Source organism: Pinus tabuliformis, chromosome 1_1, assembly GCF_031772625.1.
Source record: "Pinus tabuliformis cultivar Carrire ecotype Pingquan chromosome 1_1, CPIR1, whole genome shotgun sequence".
Lineage (NCBI taxonomy): Eukaryota > Viridiplantae > Streptophyta > Pinopsida > Pinales > Pinaceae > Pinus > Pinus tabuliformis.
This window is the reverse complement of record NC_142297.1, coordinates 82,834,602-82,852,576: the sequence shown is the minus strand read 5'-3', so window position 1 is coordinate 82,852,576 and position 17,975 is coordinate 82,834,602. Positions and strand designations below refer to the sequence as shown.

Here is a 17,975-nt window from a genome sequence, read left to right as displayed (position 1 = left end):
CCTTGCAAGTTTGCACAACATGCAAGGAAGCATACCCAGGAATGAAAACAAAGATCTTCCACAATAGACTCACTTGTTTTCGTTGTGCATCATCTAAATCTACCAATCGTTTTTCTGAACTAAACAACATGGACCCTGGAGAACAACCCTATGTCCTTCACCAATTAACCCAAGTTGAAGAAATGCTCATCGCACGTGTCAACCCCATTCTACAAGTCACTCATTCCCGTGGTGGTCAATATAAATATAGTGGCCATACAATTAGTTTCCCTCAAGATATCACCAGTATTGCCAAATACTTACCCCGGATGCTCTCTGACTTAGACATCCTCATTGTGAAAAGGAAAAATCCATCTGAAAAGGCTTACGAATTCTACGTTTGCAAATCACGTGTCCTTGCAGCCCTTGAATACAAAATAAAATATGACCCTTACTACCGTGATGTTCAATTGAATTCATCTACAATTTCTACGCTGCTAGATCTCCCTACAGACATTTCTTCTCTTCTCCACAATGTAACCACCTCCTCTTTTGAACCCCATCAAACCACTACTGATTCCACTTATAATCCTGATGATGTCATGCTACCTCCATTAGAAATCCAACCCTCTTCTTTCGTTCCAGTCCTCCCAAATTCATGTACCGAGCGTGACCACATTTGTAACTATTTGCACTCGACCCGTTCAAGTTCAACAAGCTCTATCGATTGGCCTCCGATATCTCCAACCGCTATAAATGAATACAACACCATCGGCCTCCTTGCCATGGCATTCCCCACACTCTTCCCTAAAGGCATTGCAATGATCATGCAACCAAGACTTACAAAAGTTGAAATGCATGAATATGCTTTGCACTTGCTTCACTACCATGATAACCGCTTTGGCCAACACCCAAGATTCCGCTACTATCTTTATAACATTCTAATGCGCCACCGTAGCCAAGCAACAGCCAGTGTTTTCGTGAAGAAGTACATTGAGAATAACTTGCCAACAACGGTGTCAGACCTACGCCAGTGTCTTCATGACTCTCCAGATTCAAGATTGCCAGAGCAAATAATGAGGTTTGGGTCAGCTCTACGAGGAACACGGTCTTTCTGGAACAAACGCCGATCTGAGCTGACTGACATGATCACGCAAATAGGAAGCCCAACATTCTTCTTCACTCTCAGTGCAGCTGATACTAAATGGCATGACTTGCACACGATCATGCCCACAAGTGTTCAGTCCACCTCAGTCAACCCCTTCCAATGGAAAATCCAAAACATAATTAAAAACCCACATCTAACAGCCCAATATATGCATTGTAGATTTACAATTTTCCTTGAAGAAATCCTTCAAAAAGGCCTCCATGCAACCGACTACTGGTGCAGGTATTATTTAATATCCATATCCCTCTACATTAATTTTATACATTGCATATACATGTATTAACTGAATGTACCCTTCATGTTATATTCAGATACGAATGGCAACATAGAGGATCCGCACACATTCATGGCTTCCTTTGGCTACAAAATGCACCAGACATGGACACACTTGATTGGGACAATGCATTAGAAATTGCTAATGCACAGAAATATTTCGACCACTACGTAACTGCTTAGAATCCACGTCAGGCAGAACACCGAACTATTCCGCTTCACCAGTCAACAATTCATAACCCGTGTCTCCTTGACACAGCAGCAATATTCGCATCCAATCAATTTGAAGACTACACAGAGCTTGTCAATTGCATTCAACGTCATACAAAGTGTCATGAATCTTCCTGTCTGCGTAAGAAAGACAATGTGCTTAGCTGCCGATATGGAGTACCGTGGGAATTGAAGTCCACTTCTTCACTTTTCATTGATGATAAGGGTCATAAAACCTATGTCCCTGCTCGCAATGATGAAAGATTGAATATTCACAACGCCGATCTACTCTCTATTTGGAGAGCAAATGTTGATTGCCAACCAGTCCTTTCTCGCCATGCTGTATTGAAATATATTTCCAAATATGCAACAAAAGCAGAGACAAGATCTGAGAGCTACCGTCAAATGCTATCGCGACTATCACAAAGTGCCCTTCCAGAAGCACCTACTAGTGGTGTCATCCAGAAACTCCTTACAGAAACCATTGCAGATAGAGACATTGGTGCACAAGAAATATGCCATATGTTACAAAAGCTACCTCTCTCTCTTTGCAGCCGTACATTCCGTTCTTTGAATGTCAACAGGGCTGTTTTCAAACGTGTTTCGCAAGATACTGAAAATCCTGGTTCGACACCCAACTTTATCGTTGCGTATATGAACAGGCCTGCCTCACTAGAAGCACTGCCCCTCCTTGAAGCTGCTCGCTCGTGGTCATATTCTGCCCAGCGGAGAAGAAACCACTGGAAACACATATTCCCCCCAATGATTGTACATGTCTTGCCCCATTACAATGTCATTCCTTCCTCTACTAATCCTTCTTATGCCACCTTTTGTTGGAGTGAATTACTCTTGTATTTCCCCTTCCGAACACTCCCTGATGATATAGGTTCAACTGATGCAGAAATTATTGCACACTGGGAACAAAAAAAGGGTGCATATACACCATGGCATGTCCATCGCGAACCCGAAAACCCACAAAGCCCACCTACTGAAGATCAACCTACCCCACACACCCCCCCTGATTCCATTCAGATGGATGAATGGCAAATCCTCTCTCAACTACACCCAAGTTACAATATTGCAATTGATGACCTCGACATGATTGGCTACCGCGACTTCGATGTCAACCACAATTGGTCACAAAATACTGTCCCTCCCCCCTTGCAAGAAACTGCCATCAATTTCATTGAATTCAACCGCCCACCCATTCAAAACCAACATCATTCATTTTCCAACCTTCTCCATGAGCATACATTATCCCCTACCCAAAGCATAGCTTTCACCACTGTTTTTTCACACTTCAAAACCCCTTCACCAAAATCCCCACGGAAGATCATCGTACAAGGAACAGCTGGCACAGGAAAATCCCATTTGATTAAATGCCTTCACCAAGCATTTGTGGAAAACTCGCCAGCCAACAAAAACCCTTTATTGTTACTTGCACCAACCGGTGTTGCAGATTTCAACATAAATGCCCTCACAATTCATTCTGCCCTTCATATCCCTATCCAGACAATGCATCCTCTCGAAGGCCAGCCGCTCCTACACCTGCAAGAGCAACTCCGTCATGTAGAATACATCCTCATTGACAAAATGAGCTTCATTGGTCCAAAAATGCTTTCTCGCATTGACGATCATCTAAGAGAGGCATTCCCTCTTCATCGGAATACACCATTTGGTAATCGCTCAATTATCCTTGTCGGAGATTTAGGCCAACTCCCACCTGTAAAAGACATTCCTTTATATGCTGGGACATCGCGTGGCACTGCACTTTGGCGCAGCTTCGACATATTCATAACACTTTCAACCGTTTTCCGTCAACAAGGAGCTAGCTCGTCCCAAGTTGCTTTCCGGCAAATACTTGCAAATCTTAGGAATGGAATATCTACACTTGAAGATTGGCAACATCTAATGTCAAGAACAAGTCCCTCTCTTACACATGAAGAGAAATGCACATTCGACGAGTCCATGCACCTATTCGCGACAAACAACGCAGTTGTCTTGCATAATAAGAAAATGCTCAAACAATTGAACATCCCAGTAGCACTTTGCTCTGCGGAACAACAAAGACAGAAAACTCCTACTACAACAGAAGATGAGCACCTACCTGCAAAGGTGCTCTTATGCAGTGAACAAAAAGTTATGCTCACCAGCAACTTATGGGTACATGCAGGCCTTGTCAATGGCGCGCTTGGGAAGGTCGTCTTAATATTTTATTCAACTGATTCAAAGCCCCCAGCATTACCATCCTTTGTGGTTGTTGACTTTCAACAATACAAAGGAACACCATGGGACATTTCACACCCAACATATGTACCCATTCCTCCCATCACAAGGGGTGCACGCCGTCAGATACCACTTCAAATGGCATGGGCTTTAACGATCCACAAGTCACAAGGAATGACATTAGACAAAGCAACAGTGGACATCGGCACCAGAGAACGCCAAGGGCTAACATTCACTGCAATTTCAAGAGTGCGGTCACTAGCGGACATACACATCAATCCAGCATTCCCATTCTCCCGTATTGCACAAATGCACAAGAATCCATATCTTAAGCATAGACAGCAAAAGGAATTATTCCTTGCATCAAAATCTATCCAGGATAATACACTTTAGCCAATCATACAACCTGCCTTCCAGAATTACCCACATGGTAAACACCACTCACTACATAACGAAGTTTCACATAGATTTCTTGCTATTACATTTAATTTCATATGATTTTATACTCATTTGGAATCGTTTAATTTATTTCGAATTTTCAAACAAAATCGTCAAACATATTCATTGTCAGTTACAGTGTTTCCTTTTTGGATGCCAACAGGTATGAATACATGCTACCTTCGACAGTTGTATGAGTGTTGCGAAGAAATCCAGCAACAAGAACTTACATTGCAAGATATGCAGACAAGGATCCTGCCACAACCATCCATGCCACTTTACCGTTTGCGCCCAGCAATTACGTTGTTAAAGAATATAAGGAAACTACTTAAGATTACAATTCACATCCATGAAAGGGATGCACACAGGCAGATGCGACATCAACTGCAGGAACAGCTCACACAACATGGCACCACAATAAACACTAACTGGTGTTGCCGATGCCATGGCCCATCATGCATATATGATTAGCGGCTCTTTCTCAATTACATCTCTACATAATGCTTTTATTGTACATATGCTTACAAGCCAACAAAACTTTCATTGTATATATCTTTACTTATATCTGGCATGTTTAGTTATATCTTAATAGAACTGTTCTCTGTTGTATGAACAAAGAGTATTCAAGTACGTGGCCCACTGCTCCTTGTTTTGGGTTTTATGATTCAACCAACAACCTTTTTTATAAATAAACACGTTTCTCACTTTAGATAGGTCGATGTTTACAACAACCTATTAGAGAAATTTTCATTCAGCTCTTTAATTCTTTCTATTAGTGTTAATAGGGTCAAAATTTGCATATTGTTTTTTATCATTTACCCAGTTGATGACTAGCTCTGAAACTCCCAGTATCTGGATTTGAGCAGTACCTTTCTTAATTGTTAAATTTTCCAGTATCGAAAATGCACTTAACTCTGCCCAGTAGTTGGTACCTTCTGCCAATGCAGCTTTGAAACAGAAACTATGGTTTTCCTTCAGAAATAACACACGTCCAACACCACAAATCCCTGGAATTTAAGGCAATTTTATGTCTCATGCATTTCAGATTCATATTTGCAATTAAAATAGTAGATGAGGATAGTTCTTGACAGTAGAGGTTTTTTCTTTATAATGAACTATTTCTTTTATTCTGGGCTCTTCACATGCTTGGTGATGCATGTTAGAGTGCCAAGTATTCTGAGTTGAGTTATTTTATTTTCATATTGTCTACATATGGCTCTTGGGCCTTTACTCGGATTTTATAAGTGCTATCATTTTCATTTTGGATGACAGGTTTGTTCAGTTGACATTCTTTACTGTAGATTACAGCTGCTGGCTTATATTAGGCAATACAACTTTGGTCTGAGTCTCCAAACATATTCCACACTCTTTTTCACGTTCCAAATCAAGCTCAGAAAGATGTCTCCTTTCTTCATCAACACGTTTCTTGTATCTTTCTTTGCAAATCAGTTTCTGCTTATTATCTTCCATCTCTGTTATACCTCCTTCAAGTTGCAGCAAGGAAGGATATATAACAGCTGCCCAAGACAAAATCTCCATTAGATCACAGCTTTTATACCTCCCTTTTCCCCTTTATTTAGAAAAGAAGAAAACAACTTACCATAGAATTCTCGAAGACTGGCTTTTCTTTCATATGTAGACATTGTTGTTGTTCCATCTGAATACACCTACTAAATGGAAACACTGCAGTATTAGAAAGCATAAAAGAATAAACAATGTGGACTCAAATTTGAAGCAGGAGTAATTTTTACAATAGCAACATAGACCTAAATAACAAAATCATATTATTCAATATAATTTAGTTGAATTTCAAGCCAGTCAAACAACGGAACAATTCCTAGAGGAAAAAAAACAAAATAAGCATAGGACCTTATATATTAGTATGTACAGAAGTCCTAATGTGCTTGCTAGGCTGCAATCAGCCCACTGTACAAGAAAAAGGAACAACTGTGCTATGGGGCTCTATGATAATCTCATTTGAATGCAGGCGCCATCCTACTCCCTTGTAAATGAAGATCCCCTGCATAATTTTGAGTATTTTAGTCCAGAATGCCAAAATCTTGGAAAAGCCTTAACATAATTTCAAAAAGGTAAAAGAGAAACAGAAAATAACTATTTGGAAAAGAACATAAAAGTAAAAAGGAAAAGTTGAATAAAGATGAGGGTCTCTTGTTGACTTCCATTTCTGTAGAAAAATTCAAAGAATTTTATCATAACAATCCAGCCTCACTGTAAAGCCAGATTCTCAATTTCCAAATAAAAAAACTGAAACCCCAGGTAGAGTCTGCTTGGATCAGGCATATCTTTACCACATCTTAAAAAACGCTACGTAGGAAAATTTGTGGCTAACCATCTATTGAGTCAATACCATAGATACCGTTTTGTTCAAATTAAATGGCAATCTGCTTTTGCACAATACTACACAAAATAGCTCAAATCATTTTCCAATTACTGGTATTTCCCCTCCAATAAGGATTCTTTTATTTTACCTCTTGAACAACATTTTTCGCAACGGTATCAGTTATTAATGGTGGCCAATGACAATCTAAAAATTAGTGAGGCTTCTAACACTTTGCTAGCGAAAGAAAGTTCTACCCATTGGAAGGTCTTCAAGTATTTTGTACATAAAAGGGTAACTCAGCAATTAGAAGGACTATAAATATTTTTCATGGTAAGGGCAGGAATTCAAAAACTTTAAAATAGCAATTCAGTCAATAAAATGGCTTTGAATATTTCTCTAGTGGAAAGGAAGAATCCCTCAAAATTGCTTAAAAAGGCAGTTTCCCCAAAAGCATTTTACCTATCAAGAGGGCTTCAAATGCCTAGCCCATGAATTGGAATTTAACTATTAACAGATTTCAATGCTGTAGTGAATTTACTGATTGGAATTCCTCCACCCTCAAAAAAACTATAGTTGAAATAGTATGCCTATAGACAGTTGAAGGCATTTGAATCATTTTTTTGTTAATGGGCATTTCCCATTTTCCATCTGCACTTCAGATACTATGTCGTAGAAGAACTGAAAACCAGATACCTTTACATTGCCAAAAGGGCTTTGAATATTTTACAATAAATAAGGAAATTCTTCGGCAGAAGCTCAAACATTTCACTGCCTATCTTGGCCATCAGAAGGACTCCAATACTTTGCCTTCTCAATGAACCTGGAATATTACTCATCCTAACCTTCAAAATTCAAATATTTTTACTCCTTTGTAAGAAATGCCAGGCTACTACCTGCATGTCAACGTAAAAATATGTTGAAACTTTCCAAATATGTAATTTGATTCTACATGTAGGAGAACCATCAGTGTACCATTAATCTCAGCGCTGCAAATCCAAGTAATCCGAATACTGATGGTATCAAGTGTTTCAAATTGATCCATATTAGCACACAGGAGAACACGTTCCTGGAGGGATTTGAGAATTAGGCATTAAAGGCGTTTAGATAGTAATATAGACAGTAATATTTATGTATGGATAATATAATTCGAGGTAGAGTTCTACATAATAATAAAATTTTATGGATTAAAATATCTACTCATGACTGGGATTAAGCTGTAGACATAATTCTAGATAATAATGGGGAGACAAATCTAGACAATAGGAAGAAATTAAAAATTATAATAAACATTTATAGATAAGGATGAAGATGGATTAAGCTCCCATTTAAAGGGGTTCAAGCTTGAAATCTAATCTTGATGTAAGGAAGCATAGAATAGACTGGGGATAAGCTTTATGGAAGAGACTGCCTCAATTAATTTCAATGAATAAGAAATTACTACATACTTCAATCCCATCAAGCCCATTCATCAAGCCCATTCTGATTGCATCACCCCAAATTACTACATACTTCAGCGGACTTGAACCCCAATCAGACCAGACCGTTCCCCTCTGTCATAAAGCCCTGCGTTTGTTTCTATTCTTTTAAAAACCTCATTGGCCAAATACAAAAAGATGCTATTTACAGCCCAGAACATCAGCATCAAAACAGTGCACAGCATGAAAAGAATTGTTACACAAATTAGACAAAGGAACCATCAATTCCAATCTTATCAAAACAATCATATATATTTTATTTGTAGAAATTCAGACAAGTAAATAGAACATTTAAAATATTTGCACTGTTTTGCCTCTTAAAATGCTTGAAAATGAAAGTTTGAATTGTATCTTGGACAGAGCATAGATTAATAAGTGCTAAAAGCTTGCTTTGAGGGCCAGAGAAATACATAGTGTTTTGAATGGTAGGTTTGCCAAAATGGAATCTAAAACCACTATATTTGAGGACTTAAGTATGTAAAACAAAATACTTTGAAAAATACAATACATGAATTTAAAATCGGTTTCAAAATTTTAATAATGTTAATGTTTTACTTCTACTGTCAACCAGTAATGTAAGTGATTTGTTTTAACATTTGCAAATCACAAATTTCTCCACTTTTCATTTACCATGTACAACGTTGTAATTTACTTTTTATTTAGAAAAAAACCGTGCTGCCAATAATCTATTGAACTTTAAAAGTATGAACGCGTTCTACACTTACTATATTAATATGAATGGTTTGGTTTTGGTTTTGTTCTTCTAATATCAAATGTACTGGTACAAGATGGTCAACGTGGTTATTGCCTTCGTCACTACATACCTTCATATATGCTTGACTATCTATAAAACTTTCTTCCTTTCACTAATCCTATCGGCCTCTCTTTGTACCTTTTGGGACAATTGCTAGTTATTATAACAGCAATTTGTAGTTTTCCAAAATGACATTGCGCACCTATTTTAACGAATGGTAAAGAGTAGAATTTATCTAAATCGTATTAAAAAAAAATCTTCTAAAACATATAGGGCAGTGGTCAAGTAAATAATTAATAGTTAATTTTAAGTGTATATATACATGATAGGTATAAGGGTAGTCATAGAGTGTATGCTACGTCTTGATTACTTGATTATAATTAACATAAAGAACATATTATCAAAATATGATATTATGAGACATCGCGGTTATGATGAGCTCCGTTGACTTCACTTAGAGACATGAAATTGTCATCCGCTAAGTGGTTATTAATATAAGTAATTTCGCTTTTCATTGACCTATAATATCATTTATTTTATTTTATTTTATTTTTTTTAATTTACACGTGAAATTTGCTTCCTAAATGACGGTCATTTTGACGATGTTATTATTAGAAAAGTTTTTATAATTTATAATTTTTTATTTTTATTTAATCAAATAATAAATTAGTTAAAAAAATCACCTTCATTAAAATGAATATATAATTTTAAAAATATTAAATTTTAAAAATATTAAATTAATAAAAATATTAAAAAAATATAGTAAATTCCAACATATCAATAAAATGTTAGGTCATCAATTTCATTTATTTCATTATATCAATAAAAAGTAATAACATATTATACCATCAATTTCATTATAACAATTAACTTGATGTAATCAATTCAATTCATCAATTGACTTTGTTCATCAAACTTTTTTTCCCATTATAACAATCAACTTATTATATAATTATTGGATTACGCAAAAGATATTTAAAAAATTAAAATTGGATGATCTGCAGTCCTGTACAGAAGCGAATGTCGGTGCATCATTTTTTACAGAGAAGGACGAAAGACTCAAGGCCCCGTTCCCACTGCTTGATCATCAACAATATAATGTGGTCCTTTTAAAGGGTAACAACCAGGTTGGGTTAAATGGTTGTTAGTCAAGAATCCTTTGACAACAGTCCCACCTCACCTCACTTCACTGTGGAATTCCTTTTTATGCAAAAATGTGGGAGTTGTACTATCATCACACTCACATCATCCCTGGATTTTCTGGTTACTGCTAACTCTACAAGCTTTTTACAGGCAACGATGGGGCCGCCTCCTAATGGTGTCAAATTAGGTTGCTTCTGAACACAGAAAGGCCTGGCGATATCCACTGCTTCTTGATTACTAACTTTATCCCACAACCCATCTGATGCCAGAATTAAAAACTCGCAATCAGATGTTATTTCAATCTTTCTGGTGTCTGGTTCAGCTGTTATCCACTCTTTCATGTGTGAATCCCCTATTGCCCTAGATACTGCCAGGGATCCCTGAACTCGCCAAACTCCGTGGCGGAGGTCAACGATTCTGTTAAAAGTGTAATTTCAACGCAGCCGAAAACCACCAAACAAAACCATCTACCTTGTTCGCACCGCCTTTTGGCAAAGGCTGTTTTTCCTTGGAGCCCTCCGAACACATTCACTTGCTGCCACGCGTCCCATGTACGAGCACCCAAAAACCACTTTCCCCGGACGGTAAAGTTCGTTTGTTTTGCTCGAGGTTGGTGTGCGAACCTCGTTGGATCAGCCAAGTGATCTGGGCACGAAATCTTCACCGTCGATCTCCGGAAAGTGCACAGGCCCACGTCAAATCGATTTTTACGTGGAGTAAAAGGTTTATGGGTTGACCGCCGTAGGAGGAATTCAATGTTTTTAATGTGTCTTCGTAGATATTAGGTGGAGGCGTTAATTTTGGTAATGGGCATAAGTCCCATATATCTTTTATATATGTTTTATATAGATTTAGGTGAGGCCCATTTAATATCGTTATGGGCATGTATTTAATATAGTTTTTTTTTATATGTTTTATGTATGTCGTAAAAAGAAGTTTACGCGTAGTAGTTTTATTGTTGTGGTGACTGCTCACAGCAGTGTGTAAAAAAAAATATATGAATAGGTTGTAATGTTTTAGTTTTTTTGGCTATTGTAAAACTGAGGAATAGCGAAAACCATGTGTGGTTTTGCACAGCAGTGCATAAAGGAAATGGTGGAGCGATTTTTGTAAGCCTGTGTGAATTTTGTTTACAGCAGTAAACTTATGTAAACTTTTATTACAACAGTAAGTTGTTTTTCACAGGCAGTGAATGTTAAAAAGATTTTACAGTGGTAAATCCCTCTTAGTAACAGAGGATGAATATGTATGAGGCAATATATTTTTGAATAGAAATGCTTTGTGTCAGTTTAATGGTGTCATCTGAGTCATTTTGTTTCTAAGAGGTTTTCTGTCAAAAGATCCTGGACAGAGTAAACAGAGCATTGTCTCTGTAGTGGTTATTTTATTTGGTTTTGGTATTTCTCCATTAAAAATACCCAACAGTGGTATCAGAGCAAGGCTTAGGCTCTTTAAAGAAGTTAAAGAAGCTGAAGGGAGAAGGTTGTTGCTGCAGCAAGATCTCTCAGGCAGACAGAAGACACAGACAGCGAAGGATTCAGGTATTCCCCAAAAGCATTTCTCTTGTTATTGCTGAAGACTGTCAGTTTTTTTTAAAAAAAAACCACAGTCAAGGATTTAAAACCATAGTTCAAGATGCAAGGAATGGCAAGCACAAGCATGGGTATGTTCAACACCCAGCTCCCACACTTTAATGGGAAGAACTATGACTACTGGTCTATAACCATGAGAGCTTTGTTCATCTCTCAAGATATATGGGAACTAGTAGAATATGGGTTTGAGGAACCAGCAGATGAAACTGAGTTCAATGCATTAACTCAGGGAGAGAAGGATCAACTGAAACTCAATAGGAAGAAGGATGCAAAGGCCATTGTCTTGTTGTATCAAGCAGTGGACCAGAGTATATTCCCAAGGATAGCAGCAGCTACAACATCACACAATGCATGGCAAACCCTCAAGACAGCCTATCAAGGCATGGAGAGAGTGAAGACAGCAAAATTGCAAATGCTGAGAAAGGATTTTGAAAACTTGAACATGAAGGAGTCAGACAACATTGAATCATTCTTCACTCATGTGATTGGTGTAATCACACAAATGAGAACTCATGGAGAAACAATTGAAGATAGAAGAATAGTGGAGAAAATATTGAGGGTCTTACCCTCAAGGTTTGATGCCATAGTCACCACCATTGAAGAGACAAAGGATCTCTCAAAATATTCAGTTGATGAGCTACATGCATCACTGATGACTCATGAGCAGAGGTTGAGTAGGAATGAAAACTCATCTCTTGAGCAAGCCTTCAAGACCCAGATGTCCTTTGGAAGAGGAAGAGGTCAAGGAAGAGGAAACAGAAGAGGAAGAGGCAGAAGCCAGAACAGAGGTGGAAGGAACAGCCCATCAAATGCATAAGGAAGAGGCAGCAATCCAAATCAGAACCAAGGTCAAGGCAGCAGCCAACAAAGAGATCAGTATCATGCTCAAGGACAAAGGTATGATAAATCTAATGTTCAATGCTATTATTGCAAAAAGTATGGACATTATGCTAGTGATTGTAGAAAGAAACAGCATGATATGAACAACAGACAAAATGCAAATGTTATAAGAGAAAACAACAGTCAAGAAAATGTCCTGTTAGCTTGTAACATGGCTGAAACACATAGTGAGGACATATGGTTTTTAGACTCAGGTTGCAGCAACCATATGACAGGGAATGTAGCCCTCTTCTCAGCGTTAAATCAGAATTTGAAATCAGAGGTCACACTAGGAACTGATAGTAAAGTGTCTGTTATGGGAAAAGGGGAGGTAAAAATATTTTCAAAACAAGGAGAAAGGAAAACCATAGCAGATGTATACTATGTCCCCGGAATGAGATGTAACCTCTTGAGTGTTGGACAGCTTATCCAAAAGGGTTACAATGTTTATTTTGTAAATGATGTGTGCACCATCATGGATATACCACCCAGCAAAAGATGCATTGCTGAGGTAAAAATGACAAGGAACAGGATGTTCCCTCTCCGGATCCGGGCAGACTTGAAGAACAAGAAGGAAATGGCAGCAGTCACCCAAGAGGCCTTCCAAAGTGTGCCAAAGGATGAGAACTGGTTATGGCACTTGAGATTCGGGCATCTAAATTTTGGAGGTCTAAACTTATTGAGCAGAAAAGGAATGGTAAGAGGATTACCATTGATAGAGAAACCGGACAGCCTATGTGAAGGCTGCATATTGGGCAAACAACATAGAGAAAGTTTTCCATCAGGGAAAAGTATAAGGGCAAAGGCACCCTTAGAGATTATCCACTCAGATTTGTGTGGACCAATGCAAGCTCCATCATTAGCTGGCAGCCTATATTTCTTGACATTCATTGATGATTTTACAAGAAAGACTTGGATATATTTCCTCAAGAACAAAAGTGAAGTTTTTGAGAAATTCCAAAACTTCAAAGCACTTGTGGAGAACCAAAGCGGGCTGCACATAAAAGTTTTGAGAACTGATAGAGGAGGTGAGTATATCTCCAATGAATTCCTAAAGTTTTGTAGAGAAAATGGAATACATAAACAGTTCACAACTCGGTACACCCCACAGCAAAATGGAGTTGCTGAAAGGAAGAACAGAACCATCATGGAGATGGCAAGGAGCATGTTGAAGGCAAAGCATTTGCCAAATGAGTATTGGGCTGAAGCTGTACATTGTGCAGTTTATATTTTGAACAGGTGTCCTACAAAAGCAGTCATGAACAAAGTGCCAGAAGAGGCATGGAGTGGGAGAAAGCAAGGAGTCACCCACATGAGAGTTTTTGGGTGTGTGGCCTATGCACACATTCCAGATAAACTAAGGAGGAAGTTGGACAGCAAAGGGGAGAAATGTATCTTCATTGGATACAGTGATGAATCCAAAGCCTACAGGCTGTACATTCCATCTACCAAGAATTTCTTTGTTAGCAGGGATGTTCAATTCATTGAAGAGGAAGCTTGGGATGGAAACATAGAGAAAACAGTGAACATTAAAGGCTGTTTGTCTCATGATGAGGATGAAGAGGAAGTGGCTGAAATGAATCCCCAAACAGCAGTGCCAACACAACAACAGCAAGGTACACCATTGAGGATCAATGAGAGTGCTTCTCCAAGCACACCACAAGGAGGAAATTCAAGTGCATCTTCAAGCACTTGCACACCAAGTGAAAGAGGTAAGAAGTTTAGAAATCTAAGTGAAATTTATGAAGAAGGAATGAATTCCTTATTTGCCTTGTTTTGTCATGTTGATGATCCTATTCATTTTGAAGAAGCTATTAAAGATAGAAAATGGATAGAAGCTATGGATGAGGAAATGAATGCCATAGAGAGAAACAAAACATGGGATTTGGTTGAGTTACCAAAAGGCAAAGAAGTCATTGGTGTGAAATGGGTCTACAAGACCAAGAGCAATGCTGAAGGCAAGATTGAAAGGCATAAAGCAAGGCTGGTTGTCAAAGGCTACAAGCAGCAGTATGGGAGAGATTATGAGGAGACTTTCGCCCCGGTTGCAAGAATGGAAACCGTGAGAGCAGTGCTGTCCATAGCAGCTCAAAACAAATGGAAAGTCTACCAAATGGATGTGAAATCAGCATTCCTAAATGGAGTGTTAAAGGAAGAGGTCTATGTGGAACAGCCTCTCGGATATGAGAAGAAAGGTGAAGAGCACAAAGTGTGCAGATTAAAGAAAGCTCTTTATGGGCTGAAGCAAGCGCCAAGAGCATGGTACAGCAGGATAGATTCATATCTATTGGAGAATGAATTTGACAAATGTGAAGGAGAACCCACAGTCTACATCAAGGAAAAGGATGGTAAAATTTTAATTGTTGTCTTGTATGTAGATGATGTTATTTTCACTGGAAATGATATTTATCTTATTGAGAATTTTAAATCAGTCATGAAGAATGAATTTGAAATGACTGACATGGGTTTCTTGAGATACTTCTTAGGCATAGAAGTAGATCAAAATGAAAAAGGAATTTTTATATCTCAAGCAAGATATGTAAATCAAGTTTTGGGCAGATTTAAGATGCAAGAATGCAAGGCAGCAATCACTCCCACAGTGATGGGATTAAAGCTCAGCAGAGAGGACAGCAGCAAGGATTTTGATCCTAGCTTGTATAAAAGCATTGTGGGCAGCCTTATGTATTTAACAGCAACTAGGCCTGATTTAATGTATGCTGTTAGTTTGATTTCCAGGTTCATGGAGAGGCCAAAGGAAGCACATTGGCAGGCAGCAAAGAGAATTTTGAGGTATGTGAAAGGTACCAAAATGTTTGGAATTTTATATCATGCCTCAGAACATTCAGATTTGGTTGGGTACACAGATAGCGATTGGGCTGGAAGTGTAGATGATCGGAAGAGCACTTCCGGTTATGTTTTTAATATGGGTTCAGGAGCCATCTCATGGGCTTCTAAGAAGCAGTCCATTGTAGCATTATCTACAGCAGAGGCAGAGTATGTGGCAGCGACAGCAGCAGCATGTCAGGCAGTATGGATGAGAAGGATGTTGAGAAGCTTAGGCCAAGAGCAGGCAAAAGCGACAGTGGTCTTTTGTGACAATAGCTCAGCTATTGCTTTGTCAAAGAATTCAGTGTTTCATAAGAGAACGAAACACATCGACACAAGGTTTCACTACATCAGAGAGTTAGTGAACAATGGAGAAATTGTCTTAGAACATTGCAGGACTCAGGAACAGGTAGCAGACATTTTGACAAAGCCACTGGACCAGAAAAGCTTTGAATTTTTGAGGAAGTGTCTGGGTATGACAGAATGCCCAGCTGTTGAAATTAAAGGGGAGTGTTAAAAGTGTAATTTCAACGCAGCCGAAAACCACCAAACAAAACCATCTACCTTGTTCGCACCGCCTTTTGGCAAAGGCTGTTTTTCCTTGGAGCCCTCCGAACACATTCACTTGCTGCCACGCGTCCCATGTACGAGCACCCAAAAACCACTTTCCCCGGACGGTAAAGTTCGTTTGTTTTGCTCGAGGTTGGTGTGCGAACCTCGTTGGATCAGCCAAGTGATCTGGGCACGAAATCTTCACCGTCGATCTCCGGAAAGTGCACAGGCCCACGTCAAATCGATTTTTACGTGGAGTAAAAGGTTTATGGGTTGACCGCCGTAGGAGGAATTCAATGTTTTTAATGTGTCTTCGTAGATATTAGGTGGAGGCGTTAATTTTGGTAATGGGCATAAGTCCCATATATCTTTTATATATGTTTTATATAGATTTAGGTGAGGCCCATTTAATATCGTTATGGGCATGTATTTAATATAGTTTTTTTTATATATGTTTTATGTATGTCGTAAAAAGAAGTTTACGTGTAGTAGTTTTGTTGTTGTGGTGACTGCGCACAGCAGTGTGTAAAAAAAATATATGAACAGGTTGTAATGTTTTAGTTTTTTTGGCTATTGTAAAACTGAGGAATAGCGAAAACCATGTGTGGTTTTGCACAGCAGTGCATAAAGGAAATGGTGGAGCGATTTTTGTAAGCCTGTGTGAATTTTGTTTACAGCAGTAAACTTATGTAAACTTTTATTACAACAGTAAGTTGTTTTTCACAGGCAGTGAATGTTAAAAAGATTTTACAGTGGTAAATCCCTCTTAGTAACAGAGGATGAATATGTATGAGGCAATATATTTTTGAATAGAAATGCTTTGTGTCAGTTTAATGGTGTCATCTGAGTCATTTTGTTTCTAAGAGGTTTTCTGTCAAAAGATCCTGGACAGAGTAAACAGAGCATTGTCTCTGTAGTGGTTATTTTATTTGGTTTTGGTATTTCTCCATTAAAAATACCCAACAGATTCCACCCAAATTCTCTATCCGTTGCCGCTCGTCCTCCCTTCCAGCTCGATGATCGCATGTAAGGGCTTCTGAAGCACCGTTTCTGCTAATAACTGCTCGGCAATCCCCAGCATTGGAAACCACTAAGTTACCATTTACAATGAGAGCAGTTACACAAGTTGTACCGCTACCAACCTCCTGCGTCAAAAATTCTGCATCTGTTGTTAAGTACCCATCTCTAACAGCCTGTTCAAGAATGTCCTCTGTTTCGTTTTCCATTCTGAGCATTGCGTCCAGAATATTCTGCCCAATATTTTCGGCAGCGAAAGCTGCAGCGTTCCGACCGCTATGACCATCAAAGACGCCAAAGAAGGCCTGTTTGGAATCGCCAAGAACATTGACAATGGCCTTGTGGGTATCTTCCATGAATTCTCGCTTACCCTTTTTGCACGAAACCGCATAATGAAAACCCTCCACATTAACCTCCATCGGCTGCTCCATGGCCACGCTCGGCGCATTGAGGTCCGGCAACTGGATCGGAACATCTAGAGTCGGCGGGCGTTGCCTCTTGTGCAGAGGCTTAGGGCACTTGTCGGCCAAAAAGGGGGATCTGCAGGAGCCGAAGACCGAGGGAGAATTCCCTGCTACAACGCAAGCCATTTTTACAATCTGCGGAGGCTGCTGTATAAATTCAATTGAGTGTATCGTTCGGAGCGTGTTAGTCCTTGTGGTTCCAATTGGGGTGTCTGCTAAGCATTTATATGGCTTCAATTGTTCAACTCAAATCAGATATAGGAAACTTGCACCGTCAAACTCCTGTGTACGCGATTAAAACCGTGCATTGTTATATATGTAATACAACTGACTATGAGCTGGAACACTGTGAAACGGTCTAAAATTATAGAGGAAATCCTTATGATGTTTCTCTGGTCAAAGTCCCCGCTCGTCATGAAGGAAACTCCCAGAGGGTTAAATTTCTTATAATGAAAATTGATTAAATCAATATTGTCGGTACGTGGGCGCTCATGCCTGCGCTGATGGCGAGAAATAACCATCGTCACTAAAGCATGAAGGGTGACGTTAAGTTGTTTGGGTTTTGGAGTGCATAAATAGATTTAGAGTTTTTAATATATAAAAATTGGCTTTAAAGCTATAATTATTAATAAGTTTTT

The 17,975-nt window shown here is 38.8% G+C and overlaps 2 protein-coding genes and 1 pseudogene across 3 annotated transcripts; 1 reads left to right on the top strand and 2 right to left on the bottom strand.

Annotated features, from left to right (window-relative positions):
* Positions 1 to 2,035: 2,035 nt before the first annotated feature.
* Positions 2,036 to 4,188, top strand: LOC149211710 (uncharacterized). The gene is made up of 2 exons (XM_089388464.1): positions 2,036 to 3,829; positions 4,069 to 4,188. The coding sequence occupies exons 1-2, from the start codon at positions 2,036 to 2,038 to the stop codon at positions 4,186 to 4,188; spliced, it is 1,914 nt and encodes a 637-aa protein (XP_089244590.1).
* A 1,408-nt stretch (positions 4,189 to 5,596) lies between these two features.
* On the bottom strand, positions 5,597 to 7,534 carry LOC149211709 (E3 ubiquitin-protein ligase AIRP2-like; annotated as a pseudogene). The gene is made up of 4 exons (XR_016250005.1): positions 7,529 to 7,534; positions 6,164 to 6,289; positions 5,895 to 5,961; positions 5,597 to 5,811 (listed from the first exon to the last, which is right to left on the bottom strand). The product of XR_016250005.1 is annotated as an E3 ubiquitin-protein ligase AIRP2-like (transcript).
* A 2,187-nt stretch (positions 7,535 to 9,721) lies between these two features.
* On the bottom strand, positions 9,722 to 17,577 carry LOC149211708 (putative protein phosphatase 2C 2). Its single transcript, XM_089390471.1, has 3 exons — positions 16,830 to 17,577; positions 11,684 to 11,687; positions 9,722 to 10,424 (listed from the first exon to the last, which is right to left on the bottom strand). The coding sequence occupies exons 1-3, from the start codon at positions 17,461 to 17,463 to the stop codon at positions 10,046 to 10,048; spliced, it is 1,017 nt and encodes a 338-aa protein (XP_089246597.1). The 5' UTR covers positions 17,464 to 17,577; the 3' UTR covers positions 9,722 to 10,045.
* Between the last annotated feature and the right edge of the window lie 398 nt (positions 17,578 to 17,975).

Coding starts and splice junctions, on each gene's coding strand:
- LOC149211710 (XM_089388464.1), top strand. CDS start 2,036: ATGCTATCGCGACTATCACAAAGTGCCCTTCCAGAAGCACCTACTAGT. Junction 3,830..4,068: donor TCAATGGCGCGCTTGGGAAG/GTCGTCTTAATA, acceptor CATCGGCACCAG/AGAACGCCAAGGGCTAACAT.
- LOC149211708 (XM_089390471.1), bottom strand. CDS start 17,463: ATGGCTTGCGTTGTAGCAGGGAATTCTCCCTCGGTCTTCGGCTCCTGC.